The following is a 17,548-nucleotide window of genomic DNA, read 5'->3' on the forward strand; positions in this document are numbered from 1 at the left end:
GTAGATGGGGAAGGTAGGTAGGTAGGTGGGTAGATGGGGTAGGTAGGTAGGTAGGTAGACTGTCAAATCATAATTTCATTGGGGCAAAATGAAATGATTGAAAACATACTCCTAACCCTCGATATAATTTCCTAATACCCCAATCAGACGTAGACATTCCTCTGATTTTCAGGGCTTAACATCAGAGAGATCAAATTACCATCACGTGACAGAACCGTTTGATTTCCAAGCTGCTAGAATCCCACGAGTGACATCATAATGTTTAGATTGAAAGGCTCTTTAAACTAATCCCAGATACATTGTTAACGAACAGCAGATGAAAACTAAATAAAGGACTCCTGGTTCCAATTAGGGTTTCTATCCATCGCCTCTTGAATAACAAGTTACAATACAGTCAGTTGAAGGAGGAAGTGTCTGTGTGAATCTCATTGTCGGCAGCCCACTAGAGAACAACTGCTACCGGCAACAATTCACCTCTACATACCAGAAGAGAAGAGAGCTTTCTCTTCTTTCTTTTTTCCCGAACCTTTCCTTCCTCCCTATTCTTCCACTCTCCGCTTCCAACTAACCAAACGTCCTTTCAATGAACAGTCACCTGCTTTTCATTTGAGGGGGGGAATGCACCCCAGGCATTCCAGTTTATCCCCCCTCAACCGTATCCCCCCTTTCTAACTCCACTCTCTACATTATTTCATCTTGGAGTGGAGGTGGATGACAGGGAGGAAATTACTCAGTCATCCAAGAAGTAAAAAAGGGGGAGGATAAAAAATCCCTCCGTTTTTTCCAGAGACCATCAGCATTACTGATTGTCAAGATTTGGTACTCTAAAGATTTCTTTGGTGGGGTAAATGGAGTAAGTATGGTTTTTTAGTGAAGATCTTCCGAAATTTGAATGTAGATTAAACCTATATGGTACCGTCTTTGCCCAAATCTAGCTATAATATTTACGATATCTGTCTTTATACTGTATACATGTCCTTCACATTTCTCTGATCTGCTTCACCTGCAGTGTCAAAGTCTAAATGTGACTATCAGGACTTAACCATGTCACCAGCAGCATCTTTTACAGGCTGTATTACGACTGTAGCAACATGGCGGACTCTGAAGAGTAGATATTTACCTGTATACCCCATGTAGACCTAGATAGCTCACAAGGCTAATCTAACAGAAAACATTCTTAGCTGCAGGTGATTATATACCAATGAAACAGAGTATATGATCCCCTGGAATGCTAACACTGGACTTTAGGGGGTCAAAAAATGGCTATCCATGTGGTTTTATGAAGGGCCAAGGCAACCACAAGCATCTGTGCAAACTACAACTAAAAGTTATTAAAGTTAATAAAACAAATGATATGATATGGGGACGGAATGAGGATGTATCCTGGTGTACAGAGTCAGCCTCTTTATCTACAGAAAACTACACAACACAAATAAGTCATATGAAGTGACATTCATCAAAGCTGAAAACAAAGAACTGAATGTGTAGATCAAAACTAGAAGGAAATAACATCCTTACACTTTAGGCTAATCATGTATAGCAGAAAATACGGATCTTTAACCTGTTTATATGTCCTGTTTGCCTCTTTTTTACAATTGTATTCCTTCTCTTTTTCCATTTAGTAGTAGTTGTTTTGATTGTGTGTCTCTCAATGAGAGTATAAAATACATTCTCCATGACTGTGGAAATTGGATTGTGAATTCCTGGCCTGGGTTCTGGTATGCGTGCTGCAAATCCATATTAAGCAACTCATAAAAGCCCGGATCCAGTTTTGTTTTCAGTGAAGATCTCATAATGGTTTCGAGATAAGCGTTCACTGTTTTTAAAAGCAGAGCTCTGAAGTTTCTCTCACAGAATTGCGAAATGAGAGGCCTATGAAAATAAAATCATACACGTGGAACGAAGATGGTTATGAGCTCCAAATAAAAGCAAGCAGGACGGCCTTTGCCAAGGAGTATTGGTTCAGGAGGATAAAACAGGTTTTAATCAGAGACAGCCAAAGTTCATCCTCAAAGCCAACCGCCAAGGGCCAACAGCACGGGATCCATATCGTGATGGATTGGCAGAGACTCGGGCATTTTGAGGAGACCGAAGAAACTTAAATGAACCAAAATGTTCTCTGGGAAGGGATGTGGATGACATGTTCTTTAGGGATTCTGTTCTCATAACATCTCATCATGTCCTGAAAATGGCCTCCTAAGTGTTCTTCCAAACTCGATCCAAATCATTGCTGGATTGTTTACTAAAAATGCATACCGTACTGAAAATGTCAAATAAATCCAACAATGCACTCCCCAACAAACCAAACAGTCACTTACTGAGTATGAATTAGAGGAAAGAACTCTTGAATGCGCAGCAGGACGCCGTCAGCGCCACTTCCAATGAGCGTTGTTCGGCCTCACACTTGAATGCATTAGGTATCCGCGGGGGGTCTCGGATCACATCCAGAGTGAGGAGGTTATCATGGCATCAACAAGTTCCCTGGGCCTCTTTGGTGAGAGCCCTCGACCGACAGATTATGTGAAACGGGGCCCCGAGAAAGATCTCAATCTTCACAATCCCGGACATAGTTGAGACATTAATACCGGTGTCACGGAAAAAGCTCCTTGCACTTAACTCAAGTTTTGGGCTTTCATAAAGGGGACACGTTTGCTGGAATTGATCAGTGATTTCGGTGCAGCGTAAAAAACTAAAAAGGCATGTTCAAATATGTCAGTTTAACGTAGCCGCTCGGTTCTTGCTCTGGCAGCGAAGAAGAAACACAAAAGCTTGAGTCTACATTACGTATGAGGAATGTTTTTGGCTTCGGGGTTAGGGTTAGTTGAACACACGAGATGTGAAGCATGGCCATATAAGGTGGCTTACACATGATAAACGAGATATGGAAGCTTTAAAAGCCAGGCCACGTAACCTTCGCTGGACCGCGGCCACTAGGACCCTGAATGGAGTTGAACAAATGGACTATCTGGAGTATGCTAAGACATATTGTGGCGATGGCACAAACCACAAAGGTTTGCAAAACGACTCAGAGCCAAAGCCGAGATCTGCTGGGTGTGTGTCCAAGCGGAACGTACAAACAGAACTGCTACGTGTCCGTAGTGTCCATGTACGCGTGGAGCATGACCGTGGGCTTGAGAAGGCGTGTCTGAAACACATGACGGAGAGGTCAGCTGATGAGGTTGATAGACTTCTTCTCTTAGGAAGGTTCCTAACCGAGCGAAATATACCATGGGGGCATTGAAGTGGCAGCCATGATGAGTAGGGTTGGGTACTGAAAGACGGTGCCAATATGGCACCAGCGGTCAGGCTGGGCGCGATGGGGAGACCGATGATGACAAGAGCAGCCTGAACTCAGATTAGTACCGTATCGTTGATTTCAAGTCTTGCATTCATAAAAGTAGGCCAACAAATAATAAATTAGGCCATTATAACCATGTTTAAGCTAGCTAGTGCGGCCATGAGAACAGCTTTTACAGAGAATATGGCCGAAGGGGTTTTTAATGTCGTCATTGTCAGTCGTCGTTTTGTGCTTCTTTTTCTTAAAGTATCGGTTCAGACACCGGTATCGTTTTAAAAGTAACGGTTTAGCACCGATATCGGAAGAAGAAAAAAAACGGTACCCATCCCTATGCATAGATCAGAGTCAAATTCTCTAAACGCTTCAGTGCTTCCTTTCTTATCTCCTTTAGAAAAGCAAACACTTTACCATGCTCGAGGAAAGAAAAGGAGATCTCTTGCAGCCTTTTAAACGAAGCGCCATTCGGCCGCCGATAACATCCTCCGTTTAATTGTCCATAATGGATACATTTAAAAAAATATCTCTCTGACTTCAGTTTTTCACAAAGTGATGGTTGTCTTTTCCTAAGTCCTTATGAATTCACTTTTTTGCTCCGCTAATGGGGGGGAGGGGCTTAGAGCTTCCTGTGAGCTGTCCAATCTTAAACACTGGCAGGTCCAAACACCTCCCTGTGGACTCAGCAAAGGCCCCGAAGATGTTTCACTTCTCAAACAGTGACCTCTGACCTTTCTCCTCAAGGGTTTAACAGGCATTTCCTTCAGCAAGGTCACCTGTATACGTTTATTGCCCATAAGAACACAATTTAAGTTCAGCAATAAACCTTGAGAATATGTTATAGAACAAGTTTTTAAGTGTTAAGAATTGTTTTACATTACTTCCGACGTACCCACCCATTCCGTATCCAATCGGTGCCGCAAATATTGACACAATGGGGGGTTTCAAAGAATAAATTGCATATTTATAAAAATAGAAACCAGATGGAACTGAAATGAAATGTAATAAAAACAGCTAGACTAAAGTTGCAAAATGTTAGATGCGGCAATTAGCTGCACATTGCAAAAGTGTTGAATGCAACAATATTCACTCTTTATTTAATATTTTAAAAATTGTAATCTGCCCAAATGATGAGAGTTCTGGTCTTCCACATGTTGAGGTTAAAAGTTAATGAAGATAAATTAGAAGACAGTTGGAATAGAAGGAGTGAATGCTATAGGATCTATGAAAGTGATTTATGTATTACTAATTACATGTATATTTCATGATACTCTGTCCAATAGAATAGGCGAGGTGAGAGCACGGGATAGCCAAGGCAGAAGGTGAAGGGATCACCACAATCATCAGGAATCAGTTACCATGAATATGCAAAACGTAAATGGCATTTGTTGAGAACTTTGCACCAATGCAACAAAAGATGTAGATTAAAGCTTTATTTTGGCTAATTCTAGTAGTGGAAGGTACAAAAGCAAAGGGATAGTTGATGTCCGTTCTAATACAGATAGCTGGACCATAGGACAGATAGCTAGACCATAATACAGATTGCTAGACTATAATACAGATAGCTAGACGATAATACAGATAGCTAGACCATAAGACAGATAACTAGACTAAAATACAGATAGCTAGACCATAAGACAGATAGCTAGACCATAAGACAGATAGCTAGACCATAAGACAGATAGCTAGACCATAAGACAGATAACTAGACTAAAATACAGATAGCTAGACCATAAGACAGATAACTAGACCATAAGACAGATAACTAGACCATAAGACAGATAACTAGACTAAAATACAGATAGCTAGACCATAAGACAGATAGCTAGACCATAAGACAGATAGCTAGACCATAAGACAGATAACTAGACCATAAGACAGATAGCTAGACCATAAGACAGATAACTAGACCATAAGACAGATAACTAGACTAAAATACAGATAGCTAGACCATAAGACAGATAGCTAGACCATAAGACAGATAGCTAGACTAAAATACAGATAGCTAGACCATAAGACAGATAGCTAGACTAAAATACAGATAGCTAGACCATAAGACAGATAGCTAGACCATAAGACAGATAGCTAGACCATAAGACAGATAACTAGACCATAAGACAGATAGCTAGACCATAAGACAGATAACTAGACTAAAATACAGATAGCTAGACCATAAGACAGATAACTAGACCATAAGACAGATAACTAGACCATAATACAGATAGCTAGACCATAAGACAGATAACTAGACCATAATACAGATAGCTAGACCATAAGACAGATAACTAGACCATAAGACAGATAGCTAGACCATAAGACAGATAACTAGACCATAAGACAGATAAATAGACCATAAGACAGATAGCTAGACCATAAGACAGATAGCTAGACCATAAGACAGATAGCTAGACCATAAGACAGATAGCTAGACTAAAATACAGATAACTAGACCATAAGACAGATAACTAGACCATAAGACAGATAACTAGACCATAAGACAGATAACTAGACCATAAGACAGATAGCTAGACCATAAGACAGATAACTAGACTAAAATACAGATAGCTAGACCATAAGACAGATAGCTAGACCATAAGACAGATAACTAGACCATAAGACAGATAGCTAGACCATAAGACAGATAACTAGACCATAAGACAGATAGCTAGACCATAAGACAGATAGCTAGACCATAAGACAGATAGCTAGACCATAAGACAGATAGCTAGACCATAAGACAGATAGCTAGACCATAAGACAGATAGCTAGACTAAAATACAGATAGCTAGACCATAAGACAGATAACTAGACCATAAGACAGATAACTAGACCATAAGACAGATAGCTAGACCATAATACAGATAGCTAGACCATAAGACAGATAGCTAGACCATAAGACAGATAACTAGACCATAAGACAGATAGCTAGACCATAAGACAGATAGCTAGACCATAAGACAGATAACTAGACCATAAGACAGATAACTAGACCATAAGACAGATAGCTAGACCATAAGACAGATAACTAGACCATAAGACAGATAGCTAGACCATAAGACAGATAACTAGACTAAAATACAGATAGCTAGACCATAAGACAGATAACTAGACCATAAGACAGATAACTAGACCATAAGACAGATAGCTAGACCATAAGACAGATAACTAGACTAAAATACAGATAGCTAGACCATAAGACAGATAGCTAGACCATAAGACAGATAGCTTGGCCATAATACAGATAGCTAGACCATAAGACAGATAGCTAGACCATAATACAGATAGCTAGACCATAAGACAGATAGCTAGACCATAAGACAGATAACTAGACCATAAGACAGATAGCTAGACCATAAGACAGATAGCTAGGCCATAATACAGATAGCTAGACCATAAGACAGATAACTAGACCATAAGACAGATAGCTAGACCATAAGACAGATAACTAGACCATAAGACAGATAGCTAGGCCATAATACAGATAGCTAGACCATAAGACAGATAACTAGACCATAAGACAGATAACTAGACCATAAGACAGATAGCTTGGCCATAATACAGATAGCTAGACCATAAGACAGATAGCTAGACCATAAGACAGATAACTAGACCATAATACAGATAGCTAGACCATAAGACAGATAACTAGACCATAATACAGATAACTAGACCATAATACAGATAGCTAGACCATAAGACAGATAACTAGACCATAATACAGATAGCTAGACTAAAATACAGATAACTAGACCATAATACAGATAGCTAGACCATAAGACAGATAACTAGACCATAATACAGATAGCTAGACCATAATACAGATAACTAGACCATAATACAGATAGCTAGACCATAAGACAGATAACTAGACCATAAGACAGATAGCTAGACCATAAGACAGATAACTAGACCATAAGACAGATAACTAGACTAAAATACAGATAGCTAGACCATAAGACAGATAGCTAGACCATAAGACAGATAGCTAGACCATAAGACAGATAACTAGACTAAAATACAGATAGCTAGACCATAAGACAGATAGCTAGACCATAAGACAGATAACTAGACTAAAATACAGATAGCTAGACCATAAGACAGATAACTAGACGATAATACAGATAGCTAGACCATAATACAGATAGCTAGACCATAAGACAGATAGCTAGACGATAATACAGATAGCTAGACCATAAGACAGATAGCTAGACTAAAATACAGATAGCTAGACCATAAGACAGATAGCTAGACCATAAGACAGATAGCTAGACCATAAGACAGATAACTAGACGATAATACAGATAGCTAGACCATAAGACAAATAGCTAGACCATATGACAGATAACTAGACCATAAGACAGATAGCTAGACCATAAGACAGATAACTAGACCATAAGACAGATAGCTAGACCATAATACAGATAGCTAGACCATAAGACAGATAACTAGACCATAAGACAGATAACTAGACCATAAGACAGATAGCTAGACCATAAGACAGATAACTAGACCATAATACAGATAACTAGACCATAAGACAGATAACTAGACCATAAGACAGATAGATAGACCATAAGACAGATAGCTAGACCATAAGACAGATAGCTAGACCATAAGACAGATAACTAGACCATAAGACAGATAGCTAGGCCATAAGACAGATAGCTAGACCATAAGACAGATAACTAGACCATAAGACAGATAGCTAGACCATAATACAGATAACTAGACCATAAGACAGATAGCTAGACCATAAGACAGATAACTAGACCATAAGACAGATAGCTAGACCATAAGACAGATAGCTAGACCATAAGACAGATAACTAGACCATAAGACAGATAGCTAGACCATAAGACAGATAACTAGACCATAAGACAGATAGCTAGACCATAAGACAGATAACTAGACCATAAGACAGATAACTAGACCATAAGACAGATAACTAGACCATAAGACAGATAGCTAGACCATAAGACAGATAGCTAGACCATAAGACAGATAACTAGACCATAAGACAGATAACTAGACTAAAATACAGATAGCTAGACCATAAGACAGATAGCTAGACCATAAGACAGATAGCTAGACCATAAGACAGATAGCTAGACCATAAGACAGATAACTAGACCATAAGACAGATAGCTAGACCATAAGACAGATAACTAGACCATAAGACAGATAGCTAGACCATAAGACAGATAACTAGACCATAAGACAGATAGCTAGACCATAAGACAGATAGACCATAAGACAGATAACTAGACCATAATACAGATAACTAGACCATAAGACAGATAACTAGACCATAAGACAGATAACTAGACCATAAGACAGATAGCTAGACCATAAGACAGATAGCTAGACCATAAGACAGATAACTAGACCATAATACAGATAACTAGACCATAAGACAGATAGCTAGGCCATAAGACAGATAACTAGACCATAAGACAGATAACTAGACCATAATACAGATAGCTAGACCATAATCAAAGTCAAAGTCAAAGTCAGTTTTATTTGTCAATTTTCCATATGTGCAAACATACAGAAGATCAATGTTCTCTTCTGTCCAACATAAAGTGAATTGTGCAACATATAGACAACATAGAGTGCAAAAATAGTAAAAAACTTGTGAACATATAGACAACATAAAGTGCATAGACAACATAAAGTGCAAAAATAGTAAGAAACATGTAAACATATAGACAACATAAACAGATAACTAGACCATAAGACAGATAGCTAGACCATAAGACAGATAGCTTGGCCATAATACAGATAGCTAGACCATAAGACAGATAGCTAGACCATAAGACAGATAGCTAGACCATAAGACAGATAACTAGACCATAAGACAGATAGCTAGACCATAAGACAGATAACTAGACCATAAGACAGATAGCTAGACCATAAGACAGATAACTAGACCATAAGACAGATAACTAGACCATAAGACAGATAACTAGACCATAATACAGATAGCTAGACCATAATACAGATAGCTAGACCATAAGACAGATAACTAGACTATAATACAGATAGCTAGACCATAAGACAGATAGCTAGACCATAAGACAGATAACTAGACCATAAGACAGATAGCTAGACCATAAGACAGATAGCTAGACCATAAGACAGATAACTAGACTAAAATACAGATAGCTAGACCATAAGACAGATAGCTAGACCATAAGACAGATAGCTAGACCATAAGACAGATAACTAGACCATAAGACAGATAGCTAGACCATAAGACAGATAGCTGGACCATAAGACAGATAACTAGACCATAAGACAGATAGCTAGACCATAAGACAGATAGCTAGACCATAAGACAGATAACTAGACCATAAGACAGATAGCTAGACCATAAGACAGATAGCTAGGCCATAATACAGATAGCTAGACCTAAACTTGAATGTCATTATATCTTTAAAGTTTCTTTAACACAACACAAACCAAATGTAACAAATTGTCTGTACAAAACTCACGACATGAAAGAACTTGTTGAGCCTTAAAAAGGTACGGTGGAGTTCATTCATGACTATCACTTATTGTTGATCAGATTATAACGTGTGTGTCTCACCTGGGAGATGAGGTATTATTGCACTAAATTAGAAAAAACAAGGTGATGTTAGATGATGAACTCTACTGCTAAATGTCAGAACAGAGGAAAAAAAATATTTAGTTTCAACTTCTGCTTCAGGCATACGGGCAAAATATGCAGTACAGAAAACTATTGGCTATCAGTCCATCCCATTATTGTACTACCCCCACTAAAAATGAGTTACTGATATAACAGTGGTTTTTGAATCAATATACCTGGACTGGGGGGCGAGGGACAAAAAAAACAGTCACATTTCTGAATCCCAAATCTCCCACTGGCTAAAGTGAGAATGCCATGGGAGGTTTAAGTCCAATGTGCCCAGTCAAGCATGTACAAAGCTGGGGGTCTCTTTGGGAACAAAAAGGGTGGGTGGGAGGTGTTACACAAAGCTTAACAACTCCCATAAATCAAGGGTTAAACTTTCCTTTTTTGTTCTTTGAGATTTTTTTTCTTCAACCAAGGACCAGAGAGCAACGGCAAGATGAAACAGCGAGGGTCTTGTTGCAATCACCCCCCAACCCCCACCCACCCTCAGGTTGGAAACAAGAGGATGAAAGTCAAGACAGAAAACAACTGCATGGTAAATCCATTATAGTGAAAAACATCGGGGCGGCATCAACCCAGATGTTACAATTACAGAAATGTTGCCGGATTTCAAAGGGGCCCCCACATGTGGAACGCTTTTTTCCCAACTCAAAGCAGAGGTAATCTCAGGAACTCAAATGTGTGTGTAGGGGGGGGGGAATTGGCACCAGAACAAGAGAGAAAAAGGAGGGTGGAAAGGCAGATGAGGAGAAAAGTCCCACAAATATACTAATAATAGGTCGAAGAATGGAGTGAGATCTCAGACCTGCTTTCAGGGGCCGGAGTTCCTTTAGGGGTCCAAGTCGGTTTGAGGTTTGGGGTTTGTCGTCTGTTCAAGTCGAGACAACGTAAGACCAGTGACCTCACATTCCTGAGATGACACTTCTCAGAGCGATCTTGTCGAGATCAAACTCTGAACTCAGACGGACTAAGCAGACGTTAATGGGTATCGATCATCCCGAGGAAGTTCTTTGAACCCTGACAACTCTGAAGGTTTAGCCACTGGGTCAATATTTGATCTGAGGCTGTGTGTTTTCCTACAATAACAACACCTTGTCGGATTAAATGCACCTGGCCACGGCTAGCGGCATCCTTTCAACTGCCTGGCACACACACATCCTTTCCATTACACCTGTTTGCTGCTCAAGCCTTGGCCTGTCATTCTTGAATGTCAAAAGGATTTGCTTTCCCTTTAAATGTTCCACTGAGCCTCAGGGCAGGTAGAGGACATTTGATTGGCTTTGCAAAGCCCCTTTTTGGAGAAACATGATAATAAAAAAAACCTCTAAAACTCTTTTTGGGCTTTCATTAATAATTCAGTGTTTTGGCGGAGGAGCAGCGCTCCTCTCGAAGGTCTTCTTTCAAGGCCTCGGGCGCGATCCGTGCTTACTTTGCCCTCCGATCTCGCCCACAGCATCATTCTGTTCCTTTCTTTTGTCCTTCAAATATTCCCGTCATTTCCGAGATTTCACTGTGAGCCCCCTTTTTCTATTCTGGAAATAACTCCCTGTGATCCAGTACCGGCCCGTTGAGGAAACCCTCCCTCTTTAAGGGCTGAGGCATAGATCTCGTCTAGCTCCCGGAGACGGCCTGTTTCCAGTTCCTGTGCTCACTCACTCTCCAATGCTCGTTTCATTTTCCCTTCATCCATCCCTCTCTTCCTCTTCTCTGTTGCCTCACTTTCCCAGCTGCCCGTGGAGCAAATCCAAACAGTCTAGACACAAGTACAACAATTCATCCTCAGAAAAAAGAACCGTTTCAACCATTTCACCATGTTCTTCTCCTGATCGATTCATTTGGGTTCCTGGCAAAAGGTTCCCGTTTCGATTGTAACGCAGGTTAGCGTCAACCCCAACTCTAACCCCAATCTGTCGGAATATGGCGTGCCCAAATTAAGGCGACTCTGGGGCCAAATAAAGACCCGCTATTAATGCCGGGGCTCAGATTGAACCCTGCCCCCTTAAGTGAGCTCGCTTTGTCAGACAGTGCTCTAATGCAGTCAATCAGTGACCCGGAGCTTAGCTGGGGGGCTTTGAGATTCTTTTACGACCCCCCCCCCCCATTTCACCTCGCCTCCCTCCCTCAAAAGAAAGAACGGTAATTAACTGATTTAGAGCCCTGTAATATTATCCAGTCTCATCGCCATGGATCGGTCTGCGGAGTGCAGTCCTGTCCCCAAAGGAGCGGTGCCGAATGGGGAGAGGATGGATCTCAATACTCAGCTGCTCTCCTCTTTCATCCTTCATTATAAATAAGAGGAGAGCAGCATGCTATGTTGTATATTCTGAGTCAGGAATGCTCTTTCACCCTCGGCACAAGTTAGGGAAAAGGACTCGTGGTGTTTGGAGACAAGTGTCGAGAACCCTTCGCCGACCACGTCGGGGCTTAAGAGGGCACCTCGCTGCGAGGGGGGGGGGAATGCGCGGCAGATTAAATTATACAGGAGAAAGCAGCAAAAAAAAACATTGCTGTGTCCCGACCACATAGAGCGGCATGCGGAGGTAGTGTGGAAAAGGTGAGGGGAGCAGGGGGGGGGTCCATTTAATTCAACTTTAATTCAAACTTCTTCTTTTTTTATGCATGGAGCTGGAGAGAAAAATATGAAATATCTGTATCGGGTTCGCAGCCCCCTCTCCCCAGTCTCCCTCATGATATCTCTCCCTCGTTCCAATGTGTCACCGTGTCAAGCCCCCTCCCCCCCCCTCCCCACCCACTGCCCCAACTGGTCCCAACCCCCGACAAGCAAGACCACCCAAAAGATCCCCAGCTTGATTTGAACAGGGTCTCCCGGCGGGACGTGTCACCACTTTATCTGAGCCCGCGACCTTTCTGGTGCAAAGAATAACACAGCGAGAGCATCTGTGGCGTTCGAGTGCATCGGGAAAGCCGACGGCGTCGCTCAACCCGACTTCTTGATGCGACGTACGCCGCGTGATGCCGAGTTACGAGACGTTTTCATCGGAGGTCTGCGGACGCGACCAGAAGTCAAAGCGTTATCTCACCCAGAACATGCAGGACAGACAGACCCAGGTGCGAGCCGGGCCGGCCAGAGCGGCCGGCAGGCCGAGGGAGACGGACGGCATGGTGACGGGCCGGAGAGATGATGCTGCTGCTACAGGCCACTGGGACTCCTCGCGTGTAATCCAGCCAGGAGAAGAGTTGCCCAACACCGCACCGCCATGACGACGACCACCGGGACGTAAACGCTGCCTCTCACCTCGGGGTCCTGCTCCCTCCCTCCCTCTCTCTCTCTCTCTCTCTCTCTTCCTCACTTGCTTTCTCCTCCAAGTGTCTCTCCTCTGCACATCGGACCCTGACAGCCTCTCCTCTGCGCTCACACTCTCTCTCTGGCTCTCCTTCCCTTCTGCCGGGCGGTGGTAGTGGGGGGGGGGGGGGTGGAAGTTTCACAAAGCCCTTGTGAGTGGGGTGGCGTGGGGGTGTAAAGGCTGGCCCCCCACCTCTCCACGGGAGCAAAAAAAAAAGGGGGGAGGGTGTGTGCGCTGCTTATTATCCATCTCTTTTGCCCCTCCTCTCTCTCTCTCTCTCTCTCATCCCATGTCTCCCTCCCCTCTTTAGCCCCTCTAAGTCTCACCACTTTTAATTTCATTCATGCCTTGATCCCACCCCCACCTCGCAGCATCCGTCGCACTTAACCTCCCCCTTCTCCGCCGTCTCTCTCTCTCTCTCTCTCTCAGTTTCCCCGTGCGTTTACGTATTGAGTTCATTTTTTATATTTCATAACCTCCCGACTAACCCTGCATGTCCACTGGCATTTGTCCTGACACTGGAAGAAGAAGAAGAAGAAGAAGAAGAAGAAGAAGAAGAAGAAGAAGAAGAAGAAGAAGAAGAAGAAGAAGAAGAAGGAGGAGGAGGAGGAGGATGAGGAGGGGTAGTAGTAGAAGAAGAAGAAGGATGAGGAGTAGAAGAAGTAGAAGAGGAAGAAAAAGAAGAAGAAGAACAAAGGCTTGAATATAACTAATATTTTGTGTCCCTCCATATCTCTGACCTCACACTATATATATATATATATATATATATATATATATATATATATGTATATATATATATAGTTGCATATGTGCTCCATAAGCAGGGCACTGCATTATTTAGGGACTATTTCTTTGTGGATTAATACGCATCAAGTTCTAAGTGTGTATGTCCAGCAGCAGGACGTGATGTCTGTGTTCCTGGGAGAGGAACATTTGGCTCATTGATGGGTTGGAACAGAGAGAATATACTAACACATATCAAGCTTTGGATGCACACACACACACACACACACACACAATAGAAGGATCAATGCATTGTTGCGGTTGGTATTTTCCTTTTGATCCCTCCGCCTCACCGTTGGCCTCCGACACATATTTTTCACCCCCGTCCAAAGAAGAAAGTAGTCCCTGAGGATCTACTTTAGACAGTATGGTGGCCTCAAACAAAGCCCCCCCCCCTCCCAGCCCTCCTCCTCCTCCTCCTCCTCCTCCTCACCCCTTTACTGCAGAGAAAGAGCACCGAGGGGCCGGGAAGCCAGAGCGGCTTCATTAAGTCCTCACTGCTCATCAATGACCATGTTGGGCCCATGCGTGACTCTTTATCCCCTTTGTGTGGCTGTTTTACTCTTTTCACACACACACACACACACACACACGGCAGGCACCTGTAAACAGTCATGGACCCATACTTTTCTGACATGCACACAAAGATTCTCATGCACGACATGAACTTGGGGTCCAGGCCCCAAATTCACAAATTTGAAAGTTTTTTACTTATTTAAACTTTAACATAATTACAATAAATGAAATATCAGCTTGTTTCCGTTTGGATTTCTTTATTTTAAAGTTGTAGATCTACCTTATAATAAATGTTGGTGCCTTAAAAGATTTAAATGATTAATAATAAACTGTTTAAAAAAGGCTAATTGACATAAAATCGACAATAAAGTAAAATATTCCAATCAAACCAAAGTTGCTTTAAAAGTTGTCCAACTGACCGTGTGCATCACAAAAGCACCTAATATCTTCCCCGACTCTCTCTCTCACACACATACACACAAACACTTGCATATTTCTCCCAAACTATATAAATACACAAACCCGCCCACGTACAGAAACACACACACACTCACACAGAGGAGTAATCCCCTGGTATTTCCTGCAGGCCACCCCTTACAGGAGGCCATGTTAGAGAGAGGAAACACACACACACACACACACACAAGCTTGAATCATGTGTGAGAAATATACATCAGTGTCTTTTAACCCCACAAATATTTGCCCAGTTACAAGAGTCAGGCCTGCTCGTCTACCAGAGGCCTTTTAAATTACTTCAATTAATTAATTAATTATTTAATTAGCACAAGGATAAATTAGATCAATTAGATTCCACCGCACAGCAATTATTTTAATCAGTTACAATTCAGTTTATTTTGTAGGTCCCAATATCGCAAATTACAAAATGTGCCTCAGAGGGCTTTGCAGCCTGTACACGTACGACATCCCTGACCTTTGACCTCACGAGGCATCAGGGGAAAAAATCCCAAAAAAATAGAGAAAGAATTTGACCAAAAGGCAAAAGAGTTTAGTTGTTCCTTCAAACAAAGTTATGACTTGTGTGATAACTGAAGGCCAGATTAATCTAAACTGTCTCAGTGCCCATGTGACCCGGTTGCTAAGCAACATGATTCTTCTTCAAACAGAGTCCACAGCGTTTGGGGATCAATCACATTTTTCCAGTTCAGATTGAGCTCATTGATTTTGTTTCATTTTTGGGGGTCAAAATAGACGACGTGCTCATTACATGTAACTTGTTGCTCGAGTGAAAACGTGGACAACAGATATCATTATTTGATGTATTGACAATTCAAATAAAAAGTCTTTTTAATTCAATATTTCAGAGTATAACTCCCTAAAGATACAACCAAGTGCAGCTGCAGCGCCCTCTGGTGGTCACTGAGGAAACTGACCCCACATCTCCAGTCGAGACGAAAGGAGATAACTGTTCTGAAGGCAGTTCTTAGCTATCGGAGTGATTTTGGAGGTAATAGAGGGAGTGTGAGTGTGTGGCTGAGGGAGGTTGTATATTTTCCAACGGGCCAATCAGATCGCTTGCTTGGTTTGTTAGTGCCTCTGTGACCATTTCTGTCGTTTTGTAAAGCGGAGCCGAGCGAGGATGATGAAGGCCCTGACACCATGAAGAAGAGGAACCGGCGTGAGGTCGGCGTCCTTGAACCGCGTGAAGACGGGCGAGCAGGCGGGGAGGAATTAAAGGGGCGCACACACGTTTAAAAAGAAATGAAAGGAAAGGGAGGAAGTTTAAAGGTCGGGGGGGGGGGGGGGGGGGATGAGGAGAAAGTGAAGGAGGAGAGAGTGAACGAGTGAACAGAGGAGTGTCCTCTTGGCTGACGTCCTAGAACCTACTAGATGAAGGGGCGGGAGTTCACTGTGTTGACAGACAGGGGGAGAACACACGCCAGCAGCCCCCCCCCGACACACACACACACACACACAGACGTGCACACACACTCTTTTCTCCCGCCTTTCCCTCCCGTGACTCCCATCTGTTGAAGACAATACAGACAGACCCTCCCTTTGCTGAGCACTCACATGTGTCTACACGTTTTCCAGAACACAACAACACGTGAACACAACACATTAACACAACACGTGAACACAACAACACGTGAACACAACACGTGAACACAACAACACATGAACACAACAACACGTGAACACAACACGTGAACACAACACATTAACACAACACGTGAACACAACAACACGTGAACACAACACGTGAACACAACACGTGAACACAACAACACATGAACACAACAACACGTGAACACAACACGTGAACACAACACGTGAACACAACAACACGTGAACACAACACGTTAACACAACACGTGAACACAACACGTGAACACAACAACACATGAACACAACACGTTAACACAACACGTGAACACAACACGTTAACACAACACGTGAACACAACAACACATGAACACAACACGTTAACACAACACGTGAACATAACAACACATGAACACAACACGTTAACACAACACGTGAACACAACACGTGAACACAACACGTTAACACAACACGTGAACACAACAACACATGAACACAACACGTTAACACAACACGTGAACACAACACGTGAACACAACAACACATGAACACAACACGTTAACACAACACGTGAACACAACAACACATGAACACAACACGTTAACACAACACGTGAACACAACAACACGTGAACACAACAAATGAACACAACACGTTAACACAACACGTGAACACAACACGTGAACACAACACGTGAACACAACACGTGAACACAACACATGAACACAACACGTGAACACAACACGTGAACACAACAACACGTGAACACAACACGTTAACACAACACGTGAACACAACAACACGTGAACACAACAACACGTGAACACAACACGTTAACACAACACGTGAACACAACAACACATGAACACAACACGTTAACACAACACGTGAACACAACACGTTAACACAACACGTGAACACAACACGTTA

At 42.2% G+C, this 17,548-nt stretch overlaps 1 protein-coding gene across 8 annotated transcripts in view; it reads right to left on the minus strand.

Moving 5' to 3' along the window:
- The window catches only part of tns1b (tensin 1b), a 177,684-nt gene that overhangs the window by 129,655 nt on the left and 30,481 nt on the right, over positions 1 to 17,548 (minus strand). Inside the window, exon 1 of one of the 8 annotated variants that reach the window (XM_056436739.1) lies at positions 12,989 to 13,084. The exons of the other annotated variants lie outside the window; for them this stretch is intronic. Within the exon in view, the coding sequence (XP_056292714.1) occupies positions 12,989 to 13,069 (81 nt within the window). The 5' untranslated portion in view covers positions 13,070 to 13,084. Of the gene's footprint in view, positions 1 to 12,988; positions 13,085 to 17,548 lie in introns of those variants that run through there. 8 annotated transcript variants of the gene reach the window in all.

Source organism: Pseudoliparis swirei, chromosome 2 (assembly GCF_029220125.1).
Source record: "Pseudoliparis swirei isolate HS2019 ecotype Mariana Trench chromosome 2, NWPU_hadal_v1, whole genome shotgun sequence".
NCBI classification, from domain to species: Eukaryota; Metazoa; Chordata; class Actinopteri; order Perciformes; family Liparidae; genus Pseudoliparis; species Pseudoliparis swirei.